The following is a 20,822-nucleotide window of genomic DNA, read 5'->3' on the forward strand; positions in this document are numbered from 1 at the left end:
AGGACAAGCAGGTCTCTGTACACCGAGGACAAGCAGGGCTCTGTACACTGAAAACAACCAAGGCTCTGTACACTGAGGACAAGTAGGGCTTTGTACACTGAGGACAAGCAGGGCTCTGTGTACTGAGGACAAGCAGGGCTCTGTACACTGAGGACAAGCAGGGCTCTGTACACTAAGGACAAGCAGCGCTCTGTACACTATGGACAAGTAGGGCTCTGTACACTGAGGACAAGCAGTGCTTTGTGTACTGTGGACAAGCAGGGCTCTGTACACTGAGGACAAGCAGGGCTCTGTACACTGAGGACAAGCAGGGCTCTGTACACTGAGGACAAGCAGGGCTTTATACACTATGGACAAGCAGGGCTCAGTACACTGAGGACAAGCAGGGCTCTGTATACTGAGGACAAGCAGGGCTCTGTACACTGAGGACAAGCAGGGCTCTGTACACTGAGGCTCTGTAACATGCTGCCGGCTCACTCAACAGGATGATTGACAAGCCAGGAGCCTGCACTGAGCCCTGCTTGTCCCACCTACACTTCCTGTATTTGGTCTCCTCACAGACACACAGGCAAAAGCTGCAGGGGTGCTCCGGGGAAGTTAAGAAAAATAAAAATGCCCCAACGCCACCATAATACCTGTTCTGTGTCCCCTGAAGTTATCCATGTGATTTTTTCCAGCTCTTGTAGCCCCTGTTATCTCCTGAATATTCTTTTTTCTTGCTTGCAGCCCAGACTACAACTCCCAGCAGTCAGTGCAGCTCTGCGTAATGACTGCCAGCCAATTGCTTTTGCTATCTGTGTGCATACTGTGTTGTTGTCAGCAGCACACACTGTACAGGTCTTTTCTTTCAAACTATACTTCCCCCAGCAATAAATCATGATATTCTCTGAATGTCAGCAGTCAGTGATAAGAGTTACAGCAGTTTTATGTACTGAGGTTACTTCACTTCTCTCGGCATGATCCTCACACAGAGAGGGGAGGGGAGCTGTGGCTGTGAAGCCAGAAATCATGTGGTGTTTGTCTTCCAGGAGGGTGGTGGCTAGGTCGCACTGAGGGGTTTGCACAAAGACAAGGTGGACCTGATTATGACGTCTTTCTCTCACTCCCTACATGTAAGTAACAGCCGAAAGAGGAAAACAGCTCTATATAGCTAATAAATGATATTTAGACAAATACATAGGTTGGTGAGAGGGAAAGGATGGGCAATGGGTTTAGTTCCCCGGAGTACCCCTTTAACCCATGTATATTACAAATATAATGTAACAAATAATAGTATAATATACATTATATAAAAGGTTTTGGCTAACAACAGGTACACTTTAACATGAATGAAAGTTTTCTTAATTTCCAATACTGACATACCTTACTAGTAATCCAATATCAGAGATATTGATGGTAAATTATGACTTCTTTCCAACCCCACAATATTCTCCCCATCCAACGATGTAAAATGAAGCTTTTGGGCCCCAATGTGATCTGTGAAGGCCCCCACCTATCATGTACCATTTATAATATCATTGTCTTCTTGTCGTGAGCCCCCTCAAGCACCAGGACTCTTGTGAGAATGCTGCCTCTGCACCACCACAATTCTGACCCCAGCCCTTTTTATGAAGTATGGACCAGTTTTTTCCACCCTATTGGTGCATATAGGGTGATAGATTTCTGTGACATTTTATAGGAGGGCACCAGAGCTGCCCTAACCTCTAGTGTCCCCATAGGAACCACATGGTCTGGCCTTAAAGCACCTACAACTCAAAAATTGAGTGACATTTCTGTAGAAGACCATCTCTTTGAGAAGAATTTACTAGATTTCCCAGGACAGATTTTTTTGCTGCGCTTTACAGTATATTACACTGACCAGAGAACCCCCCCCCCCCCCACATAGAAGGTGGTTTTCAGCAATCTTATCAAGCAATGATATAATGTCCATCACGGAGCACCATGTATTTATGTGGTAACATGGGGTGCAAGGAATTCCTAATCACTTTGTGACGCCAGGGCACCATTAGACTATACGCGGTCCGAGGTAGAGACAGCTTCTCCTGGGCCAGACACGGGGGGGGGGGGGTAATAAACACACTGATGTAAGGTTACGGATACTGTCTTTACTGAGCAGGTGCAGATGTTGTTGCACAGACAGTATGGTGCAGAGTGGAAGGGATGCAGTGTAACCCTTTGGGAGCCCTGTTGCCTTGCTGGAACTTATGGCTCTTTTCACCCACTTGATTAATACTGACTTGAGATTAGAACATGTAGATTTTCCATGCTTTCTCTGCCAGGGCTTGACTTTCCACTCTACGGAGGATAACTTGCAGAATGGCTAGGTAGAATTGAGAAGAGATCTGTTCTTAGGCTTCCCTCAGGATTTCTCCACACACGACTTCACCTCTTTTCCAAACTTTTCTCAGCACTGAACTCCTTACTTAAACTGGGTCAACTCCTCCCCCACTATTCTATATACCTTTTAACAATTTTGGGTTCCCATTGGGCAGACAGGGTCACATGGTTTACACTGCTCCTCACTCTTAAAGGCATATCACAAATAAATAACACATTATACACTGCATATGGTAAGCCTATTTGAACATTTCAAATTCAACAGACAGTGTCTTAGTGGGCTCAGCATTTGTGCAGCAGGCATGCCCGAGGAGATCCACAGCCCACAGGACAGCCTTTGGTGCTGGGACACCACATTTAGCTGCAGAATTGTGCAGAGAAGTAAGAACTTCACAGAGGTAAAAAATCAAATCCTTTTAATGAAATCGGGGGAGGCTCCTGCCCCAGGGATGGGGAAGATATTAAGTTATAAACTAGTCCCTGCCAGCCCCGCCAGTAGTCCCCTGGGCGGGGAACTCCTCTAACCTAGTCCATTACTTCGGCCGGCAGCGACGCCCCCTCGGCTTGATTGACAGGCAATGTCATCACTCTGCTCTGTCTGCTCAGTGAGCAAAGCGATGACGTGGCCCTTCAATCAAGTGTTATAGTGTGACCCCCCGACCTACGATGGCCCCGACATACGATCATTTCAACATACGATCACTCTCAGAGGCCATCACATGTGGAAGGCAGCATCAACATACGATGCTTTTGTATGTCGGGGCCATCGCATAAACGGCTATCTGGCAGCGCAGATTGCTTCAGCTGCCACCGGATAGCCATTTACGGTGCCCCATGGGGTCCGCTGACGATCACTTACCTGTCCTCGGGGCTCCGGCGCGTCCTCTTCAGGATCCCCTGCATCGCCGCCGCTCTCCATCGTCGTCATCACGTCGCTGCGCACGCTGTCCCGTGATCTAATAGGAGAGGCGTGCGTAGCGACGTGATGGCGGCAACGGAGAGCGACGGTGCCGGGGAAGCAGAGGCCTTGCCGGAGCGTCGAGGACACCCGGGGGACGCGGTGACAGCGATGGAAGGGGACATCGGTGGCAGCGGTGATGAGTGGTGACGGTCCGGAGCGGCGGGGACACGTGAGTACAACCTCCAATACCAGTGGTCTTCAACCTGCGGACCTCCAGATGTTGCAAAACTACAACTCCCAGCATACCCGGACAGCCAACGGCTGTCCGGGCATGCTGGGTGTTGTAGTTTTGCAACATCTGGAGGTCCGCAGGTTGTAGACCACTGTCCTATACTTTACATTGCACTGATTCCTCAACATACGATGGTTTCAACAAACGATGGTCCATTTGGAACGGATTACCATCGTATGTTGAGGGACCACTGTATAGGGTAAAATCTGATGATTGGTTCCCTTCAACTGCATGCAAACAATTTTCAGGGGATATTTGTATGCAGAGAAGAGTTCTACCTAATGGTATCTGCTGACATCCATATAAAGCTTTAGGGGCAGTAAAGGGGTACTCTGATGGAAAGCATTTTTCAAATCAACTGGTACCAGAAAGTTATATAGATTTCTAATTTGCTTCTATTTAAAAATCTTAATCCTTCCAGGTGTCAGCAGAAAGCACTGTGGTCAGACTGGAAAGAACTACACAACTTCCTGTGGTGCATACAGCAGCTGATAAATACTGGAATTATTTGAATAATAGTTAATAATTTACAAATCTGTGTAACTTTCTGCCACCAGTTGATTTAAAGGGGTACTCCAGTGAAAACCTTTTTTCTTTTAAATCAACTGGTGGCAGAAAGTTAAACATATTTGTAAATTACTTCTATTAAAAAATCTTTGAACCCAAGTCCCCAGCACTGCAAGGCAGCAGTGCTAACCACTGAGCCACCATGCTGCCCTTAGCATACATCTGCTATGCACGGTTGCTAAAATGGACAGAGATGTCAGCAGAGAGCACTGTGGTCGTGATGTCATCAGGGTTCCAAAAAGAAAGGAATTTCCTCTGTAGCATTCAGCAGCTAATAAGTACTGTAAGGATTAAGATTTTTTAATAGAAGTAATTTACAAATATGTTTAACTTTCTGCCACCAGTTGATTTAAAAGAAAAAAGGTTTTCACCGGAGTACCCCTTTAAAAACATTTGTTTTCCACTGGAGTACCCAGTAGAGGTTAGGTTTTTATCATGAAAATGTAACTCAGGATTTGGCTTTTGGACGCCTCTATATAAATCCAGCAAGCCTATGCTCCCTAGTTTGTTCTGCCATAAATCTGGCAAATGGAGGCGGCAATTAAACCATACCACCTTTTTGCTAAGCCACGCCCATTTGGAAACATCTATTTTTAGCTATCTATTTTTATACATTAGGATCCTGCAATGCCTGCTGAACTGATCACACAGAGGCATATTCATAGTGTAGGGTCCGTACCAATGAGGTCACCTTACCGTGGTGGGACGGTCCAAGCTATTTGGCCGCTAAATTGCAAGCTAAGTACCTCACTATTTCATAACTTCATAATTTTATATTTCCATTTATTGCACCATAGCTGTATAGCTGTTCATGTTGTATCTATATGCTCATGTTTTATCTATATCTTTGTGCTAGCAGTGTGCTGCTGTATTCTTCTGTTGCTGTATATTTAGCCCAGCAGCCTGCACCTGTAAGCCAGGTCCATATAATAGTTTGGAATCAATAGTGCTGGCCAACTTATCCTTTGTTTATACATTAGGATAGATAGATAGATAGATAGATAGATAATTTCATTTTTGGGAGGCCTTTTCTAAAATGAAAGAAGTGATCTGATTGGTTGCTATGGGCAACTCAGCAACTTTTCCTCTGGACAGGTTCTGATTATTCTCCCCAAACCACAAGTAGTGATACCCTCTTACTTTGAACTTCAGGATACTTCATCATTAATAGAAGGCCCCATCTCAACGTGGTAGAAGTCGTCTCCATTCCTGCAGCGAACAAGTCCACTACTAGAGAGGTTAGGTTTTTATCATGAAAATATAGCTCAGGACTTGGTTTCTCCTAAAACATACAAAATATAAAATATATAAGAGAACATTACATACACATGTAAAATAGAACTAGTCCTGTATATTATAGCAAAGAAAATGTTTTAAATCCAAAAGTTGTAACTGATTTATTTACTGTATAAATATAACTTTATAGAAGTTGGCACTTTGTTTTGCTCCAAATCCCCTCCATGTTTTGCTCCAAATCAACCGAGAAGGAACTCCAGATGGGCTTGTGGGATCCATCTCTTATTGCTTAGGCTGGTCTTAGGCAGGGGGTAGGAGTACACTATAGATGTTGGTCTGGTTTCCTCTGGAGAACTCTCTGTTAGGGTGTGAGTATTTCAAGAGGAATTTACCGCACCCTTAAAGGGGCACTCCCATGGAAAACTTTTTATTTTTTTTTAATCAACTGGTGCCAGAAAGTTAAACAGATTTGTAAATCACTTCTATTAAAAAATCTTAATCCTTCCAGAACTTTAGGGGCTGTATACTAAAGAAAAATCCAAAAAAGAAATGCATTTCTCTGAAACTGTCCAGAGCAGCATATGTTTGCTATGGGGATTTTCTCCTGCACTGGACAGTTCCTGAAATGGACAGCAGAGGTCAGCAGAGTGCACTGTGGTCATGACATCAGAGGATATGCATTTCTTTTTTGGATTTCTCTTTAGTATACAGCCCCTAAAAAGTACTGGAAGGATTAAGATTTTTTAATACAAGTGATTTACCAATCTGTTTAACTTTCTGGCACCAGTTGAGTTAAAAAAAACAAAAACATTTTCCACGGGAATACCCCTTTAACCCCTTAAGGACATAGGGCGTATCCATACGCCCCCGTTTCCAAGTCCTTAAGGACCGAGGGCGTATGGATACGCCCTGAGCATTTCCGGCCCCCGCCGCTAGCCGGAGCGGAGCCGGATGCCTGCTGAAATCGTTCAGCAGGCATCCCGGCATATCGCCCAGGGGGGTCATTATGTCCCCCCATGTCGGCGATTGCCGCAGATCGCTGGACAATTCAGTCCAGCGATCTGCGGCGGATTCCGGGTCAATCGGGTCTCCAGTGACCCGGTGACCCGGAATTACTGGCTGATCGGGGCCGTCAGAGACGGCCTCGAACAGCCAGAGCCAGCAGGGGTGAGGTGGCACTGGTGCCACCTCACGATCGCCCTGATTCGTCGGCCGGATTCCCGGCCGACCAATCAGGACGCCTGCTGCGGGTGTCACTCCCGCAACCCGCTCCACCCCTCTTCCGGAGGACGTGAGCGGGTGCGGGAAGAAGACCCCGGGTGCTGGGGACCCCGATCCCCGGCGTCCCTGTTGGGATCGGGGCCCCAGGAGCGACGGTGGCGCTGAGGGACTGACCTGTGCGGCGGCATCGTGGAGCAGCAGCAGGAGGTGAGTGACAGCCTCCTGCTGTTGCTTAGCAACAGCTCCCAGCATGCAAAAAGGGCATGCTGGGAGCTGTAGTTATGCAACAGCAGGAGGCAGACCACCACAACTCCCAGCATGCCCTTATGGGCATGCTGGGACTTGTAGTTTTGCAACAGCTGGAGGCACATTCTTTCTATGGAAAAGTGTACCTTCAGCTGTTGTATAACTACAACTCCCAGCTTGCACAATCAGCTAAAGTGCATGCTGGGAGTTGTAGTGGTGCATCTGGTGGTTGCATAACTACAACTCCCAGCATGCCCGTTGGCTGTCGGTGACTGCTGAGAGTTGTAGTTTTGCAACAGCTGAAGGCACACTGAGTTAAGTAGCAAACCAGTGTGTCTCCAGCTGTTGCATAACTACAATCCCCAGCATCCCCAGCCAATGTAGTATGCCTCCGGCTGTTGCATAACTACAAGACCCAGCATGCCCTTCCGCTGTCTGTACATGCTGGGGGTTGTAGCTTTTGCAACAGCTGAAGGCACACTGGTTGCAAAACACTGAGTTTGTTACCAAACTCGGTGTTTCACAACCTGTGTGTCTCCAGCTGTTGCAAAACTACAACTCCCAGCATGCACTGATAGACCGTACATGCTGGGAATTGTAGTTTTGCAACAGCTGGAGGTATTTCCCCCCCCATGTAAACGTACAGGGTACACTCACATGGGCGGAGGATTACAGTAAGTATCCGGCTGCAAGTTTGAGTTGCGGCAAATTTTCTGCCGCTGCTCAAACTGCCAGCGAGAAACTACTGTGAACCCTCCGCCCGTGTGACTGTACCCTAAAAACACTACACTACACTAACACAAAATAAAAAGTAAAAAACACTACATATACACATACCCCTACACAGCCCCCCTCCCCAATAAAAATGAAAAACGTCTGGTACGCCACTGTTTCCAAAACGGAGCCTCCAGCGGTTGCAAAACTACAACTCCCAGCATCCACTGATAGACCGTACATGCTGGGAGTTGTAGTTTTGCAACAGCTGGATGCCCCCCCCCCCCCCCCCCAATGTGAATGTACAGGGTACACTCACATGGGCGGAGGATTACAGTAAGTATCCGGCTGCAAGTTTGAGCTGCGGCAAATTTTCTGCTGCAGCTCAAGCTGCCAGCGATAAACTACTGTGAACCCTCGCCCGTGCGACTGTACCCTAAAAACACTACACTAACACAAAATAAAAAGTAAAAAACACTACATATACACATACCCCTACACAGCCCCCCTCCCCAATAAAAATGAAAAACGTCTGGTACGCCACTGTTTCCAGAACGGAGCCTCCAGCTGTTGCAAAACAACTACTCCCAGTATTGCCAGATAGCCACTGACTGTCTAGGCATGCTGGGAGCTTTACAACAGCTGGAGGCACCCTGTTTGGGAATCACTGGCGTAGAATACCCCTATGTCCACCCCTATGCAAGTCCCTAATTTAGGCCTCAAATGCACATGGTGCTCTCACTTTTGAGCCCTGTCGTATTTCAAGGCAACAGTTTAGGGTCACATATGGGGTATCGCCGTACTCGGGAGAAATTGGGCTTCAAATTTTGGGGGTGATTTTCTGCTATTACCCTTTTTAAAAATGTAAAATTTTGGGGAAAACAAGCATTTTAGGTAAAAAAAAAAATTTTTTTTTTACATATACAAAAGTCATGAAACACCTGTGGGGTATAAAGGTTCACTTAACCCCTTGTTACGTTCCCCGAGGGGTCTAGTTTCCAAAATGGTATGCCATGTGTTTTTTTTTTTGCTGTCCTGGCACCATAGGGGCTTCCGAAATGCGGCATGCCCCCAGAGCAAAATTTGCTTTCAAAAAGCCAAATGTGACTCCTTCTCTTCTGAGACCTGTAGTGCGCCAGCAGAGCACTTTTCACCCCCATATTGGGTGTTTTCTGAATCGGGAGAAATTGGGCTTCAAATTTTGGGGGGAGGGTCTTCTGCTATTACCCTTTTTAAAAATGTAAAAATTTTGGGAAACCAAGCATTTTAGGTAAAAAAAAATAAAAAATTTTCACATATGCAAAAGTCGTGAAACACCTGTAGGGTATTAAGGTTCACATTACCCCTTGTTACGTTCCCCGAGGGGTCTAGTTTCCAAAATGGTATGCCATGTGTTTTTTTTTTGCTGTTCTGGCACCATAGGGGCTTCCTAAATGCGGCATGCCCCCAGAGCAAAATTTGCTTTCAAAAAGCCAAATGTGACTCCTTCTCTTCTGAGACCTGTAGTGCGCCAGCAGAGCAATTTTCACCCCCATATGGGGTGTTTTCTGAATCGGGAGAAATTGGGTTTCAAATTTTGAGGGGTATTTTCTGCTATTACCCTTTTTAAAAATGTAAAATTTTTGGGAAACCAAGCATTTTAGGTAAAAAAAAATTATTTTTTTTACATATGCAAAAGTCGTGAAACACCTGTAGGGTATTAAGGTTCACTTTACCCCTTGTTACGTTCCCTGAGGGGTCTAGTTTCCAAAATGGTATGCCATGTTTTTTTTTTTGCTGTCCTGGCACTATAAGGGCTTCCTAAAGGTGACATGCCCCCCAAAAACCATTTGTCGCTCCTTCCCTTCTGAGCCCTCTACTGCGCCCACTGAACAATCAACATAGACATATGAGGTATGTGCTTAGTCGAGAGAAATTGGGTTTCAAATATAAGTAAAAATTTTCTCCTTTTTATCCCTTGCAAAAATTCAAAAATTGGGTCTACAAGAACATGCGAATGTAAAAAATGAAGATTTTGAATTTTCTCCTTCACTTTGCTGCTATTCCTGTGAAACACCTAAAGGGTTAATACACTTACTGAATATCATTTTGAATACTTTGGGGGGTGTAGTTTTTATAATGGGGTCTTTTATGGGGTATTTCTAATATGAAGACCCTTCAAATCCACTTCAAACCTGAACTGGTCCATGAAAAATAGCGAGTTTGAAAATTTTGTGAAAAATTGTAAAATTGCTGCTGAACTTTGAAGCCCTCTGGTGTCTTCCAAAAGTAAAAACTCATAAATTTTATGATGCAAACATAAAGTAGACATATTGTATATGTGAACCCAAAAAAAATTATTTTGAATATCCATTTTCCTTACAAGCAGAGAGCTTCAAAGTTAGAAAAATGCAAAGTTTTCATTTTTTTCATCAAATTTGGGGATTTTTCACCAAGAAAGGATGCAAGATACCACAAAATTTTACCACTAAGTTAAAGTAGAATATGTCACGAAAAAACAATCTCGGAATCAGATTGATAACTAAAAGCATTCCAGAGTTATTAATGTTTAAAGTGACAGTGGTCAGAATTGCAAAAAATGCTCTGGTCCTTAAGGTGAAAAAGGGCTCGGTCCTTAAGGGGTTAAAGGTGTCAGGCATGACTGGCATTCTCTGATGTTATGGTGCAGCTAGAAATGTCAGACACAGGGTTAGGAGTAAATACATTCAGTTATTCTTTATTTGGTTCCCAATTACCAAGCAGCAAGTGACTGAAGCAGGGGAGCACTCCTGATATTACATTTGTAATAGATAGTAAATGCCTGTTAGCCTGCAAGTAGAAGTTTTACATGTGCCTTGCTGCATCTCAAAACCTGTGAGGCTTCAGGATTAGTGTTGAGCGGCATAGGCCATATTCGAATTCGCGAATATTCGCGAATATACGGACGAATATTCGTCATATATTCGCGAATATTCGCATATTCGTTATATTCTCGTTTTATTTTCGCATATGCGAATATTCGCGTATGCGAAAATTACCATATGTGAAAATTAGCATATACAAAATTAACATACGCGAATACTCGCATATGCGAAAATCAGCATATGCTAATTTTCACATATGCGAATTTTCGCACGCCAGTCTCACACAGTAGTATTAGAGCCTTCTTTACACCACACAAGCTGGAAGCAGAGAGGGGTGATCACTGTGATGTGTACTGTGAAGAAAAAAATAAATAAATACGAATATTCGTAATTATGAATATATAGCGCTATATTTGCGAAATTTGCGAATTCGCGAATATGCGATATTCGCAAATAATATTCGAATTGCGAATATTCGCGAGCAACACTATTCAGGATGGGCCTGATCATCTGGGTAGCTGAAGTGGCTACAACTTGTTGCCTGCCCCTGCAAGTTGGCCATTGAAGAGTGACAGTGGGACTACAATTCTCTAAAAAAAAGGAAAATTAACTGGAGTACATCGTACCCCCTCTAAAAAGAACCACTGGACTGTAAGTACCTCAATCTACTGATCTACTGAGTCTGATCTGGAGAAGGTTAGGGACCTCAATATACCACACCAGCCTCAAGTCAGGGTGTTTATTCTGTGGTGACTCACAGTGTATGGCGGGACCATGGGGGTAGCGGAGTAGATGGTGGAGCCTCATGGTATTAACCCCTGGGGCAAGATGTTATTGACCCCTAGTATTCGTGACGCCAGAGTGGTTTTTGGTCCGGAACCACACGAACGGTATCTCCGCTATTCTAATGGCTAGTTAAGGAAAGCAGAGTCCACAACCAGCTATGGTTTAATGGAGGCTTTGCTGAGTTTAAGACAAGATGGTATTATCTTCACAGCTAAGGCCAGATTCCCAGAGAGGTGTCCAGGAACACAGAATAAAAGTTATTAGCCCTGAATCTGATTGTTCAAAATGGTACACATTTCTGAGTCCCATTATATTGTCATATATGTTCACTATTATTATGAGATGCCTAGGTAGTCTCTGTATTTATTTTTATTCATTTTACTTTATTGTTATTCGTCTTTATTACTTTTATTTTTATTTTTATTATTTCTATTTTTATTTTTATTTTATTTTTATTTTTATTTATTTTCATTTATTTTTCACTCATTATTCATATATATTTTTTATTTTTATTTTTATTATTATTTTTATTTTTATTTTTATATTTTTTTATTTATTTTTTATTATTTTTTTTTCTTATTATTTTTTCTTATTCTTATATTTTTATTTATTTATTATTATTTTCTAATATTTCTAGAATGTGATCAAGATTTAGATTTATCCCCATATGTCTCTAGTTATTATTACAACTGTATACAGTTTGTAATGTTATATACTTTTGCAAAATTTTATTAAAATTTTTATTTAAGTGTTGATATGTTCATAGACAAATATAAATAGAGTTTATTCATCCCTTTTTTTCTCTAAAATGCCATTCATTTCTCTAGAATGCCATTCATTTAATTTTTTTGCCCAGGATGTGAGGTCATAGTTTAGGTCAGTATGAAGGGGCGTGTATTCAGGTATATAAACCACCATTATGTTATAGTTCACACGTTCCGCTGCTGAAGAAAAAACCGAGGATGGTTTTGAAACGCGTCCAGCGATTCTAAATATGCGATATTGAGCCTGCTAATATAGAACATCTGCCTAACAGCACTAGCGATCATCCGACAGATCTGACAGATCCAAGACATTTGTTACAGTGTGCTATCTCCCGAGCGCGCGACCTGTGCACGAGGAACGCCGCCGGGTCACTCACTCTGTATACCGCATCCAGCCGCTACTTTAATTACAAGTTTAAAGCTAACCGGGCTATCTACAACAAGGATTCGATGTTTGCTGACCGCCTTTTTTCCCAGTTGGTTCGATCAAGGGACTCCGCTTGACAGCGCTGCAGTCCCCCCATACGGTGCCCACCACCAAGTGCTGCGTCCTTAGGAGTCGGCCGAGACTCCAGCAGCACGATCCCTGACTGAGGCCAGTCACCGGGCGAAATACACCATTCAGCCGGTCCACAGGACTACACCGAAGGGAGATCCATGGTATCCCGGGAGCGGTGAGCATTTTTTGGATTTTATTGCCAACTGGTTGATGTGATAATTTGCGGTATATACAGAGACACTTAAAGATCGATCTCAAGCGACTATCCACAAAGCGCTATATTGTATCATTATATCGGAGGAATTTAGTTGCCACTGGCTGGACAGATACAATACTAATTGACTTATTGTTATCTGCAGCTGCTACATTGTATCTGTGAACAGGAATGAACATTTGTACTGTGCTGCTCTACAGAATTAGCCGATCGCTATATTGATCACACAGGCTCAAATCGCAGAATAATTTTTACAGTTATTTTTAGTTTGTATTGAATTTTAGTTTTTAGTTGCTATTTTTATATTGGGATTAATATATATATATTTTACTGTGTATTAAATTAATTAGGGGAGTACAAGGGCCCTGTACATTCCCTATTTAATTCATTTTATATTCTATATTAATAAATACAAATTATTCTAAACCAGATATCTTTGACCTTTGAGCCCCATTTACTTTTAATATATGCAAGACTTGACTACTTGTAGTGACAGCAGACATAGACATTAGACTTACAGGAATGACTGTAGCTTTGTGGCCTTTCAGGTGCTGGTCCCTTGCACTGAGACCTCTGGTGTTTGCTGTGCTCAGTAGCAGGTGGTAAGATAGTGAATTGTAATGGCTGCCCCTTTATATAGTGGGGGGCTGGACTAATGCCAGGGGTCAAGTCCTGAGGAAAAAAGTGTGGGAACTCACCCAAGTTTTCCATTCAAGGGCTGGTCCTGCAGGACTTCTGCTAATGGGAAAGGTATTCCTGCTGTTGAAAAAGTGCAGGAACTAAGTTCCTACGGGTTCCTGCAGGACTTGAGCCCTGACTAATGCCCATTGGTAAAGCTGCGGGTCATAGTTTAAGTTGGTGCTCTCTGGAAGAACATGTGACAACAAATCATGTGACTGCATAACATAACATGTGACAGACTTACAGGTCCTTGAGACCTCCTACAGGTCATCTGCATCTGCATCTATACATTAGGATCCTGTCTATACATTAAAGAAATATACACAACATTCTGGAAACAACAGGGGGAGACCCTGCAGGGGAGCCCCCAGGTCATTGAGGGTCTCAACCTGACAGGGCCTAAGGGTAGTACAGGACCATGTTCTGTACTGGGACATTACAATTTGTTCCGTCTGCATATTTTGTGAACTGTTTGACCAAGAAGTTTTTGTGACCTGTGATGTACATCCTGGAGCTATGTATTATAAAATATATATTGTTCTTGTTGGACCAAGAAAAGAAGGACAGGCTGTCTTTATTTTCAAGTTATTCTGTGTCCTGCTTATCATTTCACTACCATCCTACCAACCCTATTCTCACAATTTACAGTAGACCACTCCAGTCCTCCAGGAATGAGGGAAACCCGTGGAAACTCACCAAGCCCATGACCCTGACAAGGCTGAGCCACCACTAGCCCAGTCTGTCTACAGGTACTCAATACCACAAAGTGATGTTCTGTCTGGGTTGAGTTTTCAGTGTGCCACAGATGAGCTGACTAGGAGAATCATTATCACTAGTCGGATTGGTAAAGTCTTAGCCATGGAAAGGAAGTTGGAGGAAAAAAATTACAGAGTATCTGGCGCGATCCACATCAGTAAAGTTGTTCCAGACAGATGTTGGTAAAACGGTTTCTTTAATAGCCGATGAACGCAGCCATATTCACATTGAGAAAGAGGTTGCTACCTCAAAATGTGTCTGTGTTCATCGGCTATTAAAGAAACCATTTTACCAACATCTGTCTGGAACAACTTTACTGATGTGGATCGCGCCAGATACCCGGTAATTTGTATCCTCCAACTTCCATTGCATTCATCGGTCCGGACAAACCCGTGACACCGATCACCGGGAGGCAGCACCATTGACAAGGATAATCCTATATGCTTTGAAAGTTGTTGTGTCTTGGAAAACACAACAACAGAAGGTGAGCAAATTATTTCATTATTTTTTGGTTTACATCACCCTTATCCTGAAATACTACTCTATGGGGAGCTCTGCGCTCCTTTGTTTTTCCTCTATATAGTTCTCACTACTTAGCCATGGAAAGGAACAGCTTGTAGCTCTGTCACATAAGTGGCATAATCTAAGCCTGCTGTCAGCCTGAGGAGGAGTCATTCTTAGCAGTCATTCACCTGGGCTGTGGGAGATGTCAGTGTGGAGAGGAATTAAGAGTTGTGTGAGGATTTGACCGTGATAGAGATTACTGCTCCATCTAGGAAGAATTACATAAGAGTCCAGCCTGGGAGGGACTGCTGGGTGATGTGCAGCTGCAGGTTGGCTGCCCTAAGGCCTGTGGTGTGGCCTGGTTGGTTTGGTTCTGTGGTGTAGACTGAACAGGAGGGGAATGTGAAGACTCTTAACTAAAATCTCTTCAAGAATGGGGCCGGCTATACAAAGGACTCCCTCCTGAAATCAGATGTCAGTAAATTAGAGCAAGTGAGGCCTAGTAAGGATAATAAAGCTTTCTGTGTGGCTAACTTATGACTAGAGATGAGTGAATCGAAGCTGATAAACCCGAATTCGTAACAAATTTCAGGAAATATTCGATTTGCAACGAATGTGAATATCACTGTGATTCTATTCCGCAAATTGCTTCATTAAACTCCATTTACTGCGGTGCAGGCTCCAGGGCATCTAAAATGGCGGATCCACATGTCAGTACACTGGGCAAGGAACGCTGGGAAGGCGGGAAGGGAAGTAGGCGGGAATCACGTGCAGGAAGCAGCCTATCAGCAGCCAGTCACCCGTGATGTCACAGCCCTATATAATCGGCAGCCATAATTCCGGCTCCTCAATTCATTACAATACACTGCAGAAGGATCATAGGACAGACAGCCTGTGTGTGTGTTACAGCAGAGAAAAGTGCAGTCCAGCAGCATTTAACATCCTCCTAGTCACATCAGCGTTCTCGTGGACGGAGAGCACTGTTTTATTCACTGGACTGTGATTTCTACTGCAGCTGCAGGCATTAACCTCCCAGTCACTTTCTTCAGCATAGTATTACAGAGAGGGGCACATAGCTGTGTGTTGCCTCATAAATTGTAACAAGCTGCATCAACTTCATAAACCTTAGCAGAGGAGGCAGGAATAATTTTTTCAGCGCAATTCAGTGTCTTTGTTCCACAAAAAATCATCTGCTGGTTATACTGGTCTGTAGACGTATAATACCCAGCAGTCCATTCCCAATAGTTTGTGACAAATTTGTGCAAATTTGTCTTTAGTACACAGCGTTTTTTGACTGCAGCACTGCTGGTGTTTTACAAAAATAGTTTTTTTTAAGGGTACTGTAGAACATTTTTCTGCCCTCATAAGTGCATACCGCATACGTACATCTAAGTGATGTACTATTTTGTACCTGTCAATCTGTGAGGGCCTACATACTGTGAAAGGACAGCCAAAAGTAATTACCGGCTGGTATTTTACAAAAATACTGAGTTTTTAGGCGTACTGTAGCGCATTTTTCTGCCCTCATAAGTGCATACCGCATACGCACATCTAAGTAATGTACTATTTTGTACCTGTTAATCTGTCAAGGGTCTGTATACTGTGAAAGGACAGCCAATAGTACACACCTGCTGCTGTTCTAGACAAATACTGTTTTAAGCGAAGTGAAGCGTATTGTACTACCCTCATATATGCAATGTAGTATGTCAGGCAGAGTAGTGAAATTTCAATATCAAAATCCTTAATTTCAAAATCTTAAATTTAAAAATAATACATTTCAATGGTCTCCTCATGCTGCTGCCAACTCCTGACTGTGCCATTCAGACACTATATGACCTCCTCATGCTTCAGCAAACTCCAGGCTGTGTCATTCGGGCAATGTATGGTTTGCTGATGCTGCTGGGCCTGGGTCTGGGGGATAAAAATTTTGTTATGGAAGCACTAGCTACCCAAAATCTTCAGTTTAAATTTCAGAATTGATCTTTTAATGTTAGGGATTGTGAAACCCTAGTGTCTACTCATGCTGCTGCCAACTCCTGGCTGTGCCATTCAGACACTATATGGTCTCCTCATACTTCAGCTAAATCCAGACTGTGTCATTCAGACAATATATGGTTTACTGATGCTGCTGGGCCTGGGCCGGGATCTAAAAATGTTTGATGGTAGCACTAGCTACCATAAATCTTCAATTTAAATTTCAAAATTCTTCTTTTAATCTTAGGGATTGTGAAGCCCTATTGCCTACCCATGCTGCTGCCAGCTCCACGCTGTGTCATTCAGCCACTATATGGTCTCCTCATGCTGCCAACGCCTCCACGCTGTGTCATTCAGCCACTATATGGTCTCCTCTTGCTGCCAAAACCTCCACGCTGTGTCATTCAGTCACTATATGGTCTCTTGACACTGATGCCACCACCAGGCTCTGTCATTGTACTGCTGTGCGGCAGTGATTATAAAAGCGATGCCGGTAATTTGCATGTTATTCTGAATAACAGTATTATTTCACTACCCCAGCACACTCCAGATGCTTGTTAGAACACAGCAAAGTGTTCTACACCCCTATTGAGGCTGTCTGTAGGCCAGAAATAGCCATTTTTAATATAGATTTGCCGCAAATAAATTCGGATCAAACCAAATTTTTTTGGAAAAATTCGGCGAATCGGCCGAATCAAATTTTTCAAAAGTTCTCTCATGACTACTTATGATGTTCATTGAGTATGTCTGTACAAAATTGCCTGTATAAAATGACCTAATATTTAAGTAGTACCTGTAGAGATGACTGAATATATTTGGAGCCAATCACATTAATTCTTAATGTTAGAGTACAAATTTTAGGTGATTCGTTTCGGGTTAATCTAGAACAGGAACAGGAATCCCGGCCAAGAGACAAAAGTCCCTGCTCCTGTACTTGCTGAAATGTCAAAACAAGAACTGTAGTGTAAAAGTACTCACCTGCTCCCCGATTCTGTCTATGTTAATGCCTGGCTCAACATTTTCCTCTGTGAAACTCCTGTGACCTTTTTTTTAACCTACTGATAACATCAACCACGGAGGAAAATTCTTATCTGGGCCTGACCACAAACAGGAGTGAAGAGGAGGTGAGAGTCCCTGCTCTCTAAATAGTTTTCTGTGGATCTATGCATGGCTTCATACTGTTCTTTGAGCACAAGGAGATAAGCTCTCTTTACTCCCTTTGCCGAGCATTCTGTGCCTGGCCCAGCTAATGTTCACTGAACAGTAGGTAAACAGTTTATGCCTCCTGCTCAGTAAGTAGTTTCTCTGACACTCTAATATAGGGTGCCAGTGAAACTAGGTAGAGAACAGGGGCAGTAAGCAGCAATAGAGGACAGTAAGCAGAACTATATGGGCCAAAGAGTGGTAATGCTGTGTATTGCCACTCAATTCCCTACGCTTGTTGGACAAGGTGCAGGCGCTCTGTACCAGGTCAGGGAGTGCAGGGACAAACTTGAATAGAATGTCAAATCCAAAATAGAATCAAGTCAAACCTCCCGTAATATATCTCAGTATCAGCAACCATTAACCCCTTAAGGACTCATGGTTTTTTCCAGTTTTCCATTTTCAATTTTCTAAAAATCATAACACTTTCAATTATTTACCTAAAATACCATATGATGGCTTATTTTTTGCACCACCAATTCTATATTGCAGTGACAGTCATTTTACCAAGAAATCCACAGTGAAACAGAAAAAAAATTCATTGTGTGACAAAATTGAAGAAAAAATGCCATTTTGTAACTTTTGGGGGCTTTCGTTTCTACGCAGTGCATTTTTTGGTAAAAATGACACATTATCTGTATTCTGTAGGTCCATATGGCTAAAATGATCCCCTACTTATATAGGTTTGATTTTGTTGTACTTCTGAAAAAAATGATAACTACATGCAGAAAAATGTATACATTTAAAATTGTCATCTTGTGACCCCTGTAACTTTTTTATTTTTCCGCGTACGGGCCGGTATGAGTGCTAATTTTTTTGCGGCGTGATCTGAAGTTTTTATCGGTACCATTTTTGTATTGATCAGATTTTTTGATCATTTTTTATTAATCTTTTTCATGATAAAAAAAGTGACCAAAAATACACTATTTTGGACTTTGGAATTTGCGCGTACGCCATTGACCGTGTGGTTTAATTAAAGAAATATTTTTATTGTTCGGACATTTCTGCACGCGGCGATACCACATATGTTTATTTTTATTTGCACAGTTTTTATTTTAAATGGGAAAAGGGGGGTGATTCTTACTTTTCTTAGGGAAGGAGTTAATGATCTTTATTAACTTTTTTTCACACTTTTTTTTTTTGCAGTGTTATAGTCACCTCTAGTGGCTATAGCACTGCACATGCTGATCTTATACACAGATCATCCCCATGCATTAATATGGATATGATCAGTGTTATTGGCGGTCGATTACTCAAGCCTGGATTTGAGGCTTGGAGCAATCAATCGCCGATAGGGCGTGACGGAGGCAGGTAAGGCACCCTCCGCTTGCGTTCTAGCTGACCGGCACATCGTGATTTCACTGCGATGGTCCTGATCAGCCCAGCTGAGCTGCCGGGAGTGTATTTTTGTTGCTTTAGACGCAGCAATCAACTTTGAATGCCGCATCTAAAGCGTTAATAGCGCGAAGCACAACGATTGGTGTGGCACACTATTAGCCCAGGGTCCCGGCTTTCATTTGCCGCCGGGACCGACCTGCTATGACGCAGGGTCACGACGTGACCACGCGTTCTATACCGGGACAGGGAGCAGAACGTTCAGGTACGCCCTGCGTCCTTAAGTGTGAAGTGCAACCTACAGTGTGTTGTATCAGTTAAATGTCTGGGCCTATAAGGGTGACCTGAAACCATTAATTGTGTTGTGCATTGTTGTTTGAAGAAACAATGGTTTGCGGTTGCGACTTTTAATGGGAAACGCTCAACCATGACATAAAGGGGTTTTAGAGGCATTGTCTTATCTCAGCTGAAGTGAACTATAACATGAAGGTTGGTTTCTAAAAGACCTAGAACATTGTCAGTTGTGAAGCCCACCCCCACCCATGCCATGCCCAGGAAAATGAACCCCATCCATCCCTCTCAGATAACCACCATCAGATTTTTATCTCATTACTTTACCTCTTTCTGTTTGACCAGAAAACAATCTATGAGATTCCTCTGATCATTAACGTCCAGTTCATCCCTTTGCTTTGTGAAGACCTCTCTAATAAACAAATGTAATTCATCTGTGGTTTTTCGAACAGTTTGGTGACTTCCTGGAATCCATCGCATCAGGGATGGAAATGCATTGTACAACTGTGGAGTAGGTAAGAGAAGTTAAAACATTGATGTGTGTGCGACATGAGAATTGCATCATGGTAGTGTAGATATGTTTGGGGAGTTTCAGGCAGGGAGTCCCACTGTAGTCTGACTTAGGCCGATAGGGTTTCACCCAAAGAGTTCAACACAATACTTCCAATAGCAGATAAGTGCGATATTTTATTCATATAGTCAGTTACAGTGAGGAGAACGCGTTTCCAATGGAATACTAATTTCTTCATCTGGACCTGATGAAGAAAGGAGTATTCCTTTGGAAACACATTGTCCTAACTGTACCTGACTATATGAATAAAATGTTGAACTTATCTGCAACTGGAAGCATTGTTCTGAACTCTTTGGATGAAGCGCTATCGGCCTGAGTCAGACTACAGGGGGCTCCCTGCTTGGAACTCCCCAAACACATCTACACTACCAAGTCCAGCACTGCTCTGCAACAGAATTGGTAATGGCAGGCCAGCAGCTCCCATACACAATGCAACGCTGAAAGCTTTTTACAGTGTTGTGCATCATAGCACAATATGAACAAGTTGAGCATCCTCCCCTCTTTAATATCCTTTGCAAGGGTAACGGCACTATATAATGCCATATCTGCCCCCCCCCCCCTTTTTCCCTTCATATCTTTATTGCATGAGAATTAGATCAGTATTACTAACATAAATACAACAGGGGAACATTGAGCAGATGAGACCATTGGAGTGAAGTTTCTCTACCGGCTATTGACCCCTGAAAATGTTACAGAGAGCATAGACAAACAGCTATCAGGAAAGCCCTGTACTCTGGGTGTCATGTATGGGCAGGGAAGAGTGAAGCCCTGAACTCACCCACTCCCACTTGCCCAGCCTACTTGCGTACCCACCCTAGGCGATGAGTCCACAACCACGGTGACAGTCCCTACCTGAATAAGTTCAGGGAGTAAAACGTCAAGAAAAT

At 43.2% G+C, this 20,822-nt stretch overlaps 1 protein-coding gene across 1 annotated transcript in view; it reads right to left on the reverse strand.

Moving 5' to 3' along the window:
- Positions 1-20,822, reverse strand: part of LOC130360954 (uncharacterized) — a 102,961-nt gene that overhangs the window by 63,943 nt on the left and 18,196 nt on the right. The window contains exons 6-7 of the mRNA XM_056563510.1: positions 19,692-19,868; positions 5,238-5,379 (exon numbers count right to left, since the gene is read on the reverse strand). Coding sequence (XP_056419485.1) covers positions 5,238-5,379; positions 19,692-19,868 — 319 coding nt within the window. The remainder of the gene's footprint in view (positions 1-5,237; positions 5,380-19,691; positions 19,869-20,822) is intronic.

Source organism: Hyla sarda, chromosome 3 (assembly GCF_029499605.1).
Source record: "Hyla sarda isolate aHylSar1 chromosome 3, aHylSar1.hap1, whole genome shotgun sequence".
Lineage (NCBI taxonomy): Eukaryota > Metazoa > Chordata > Amphibia > Anura > Hylidae > Hyla > Hyla sarda.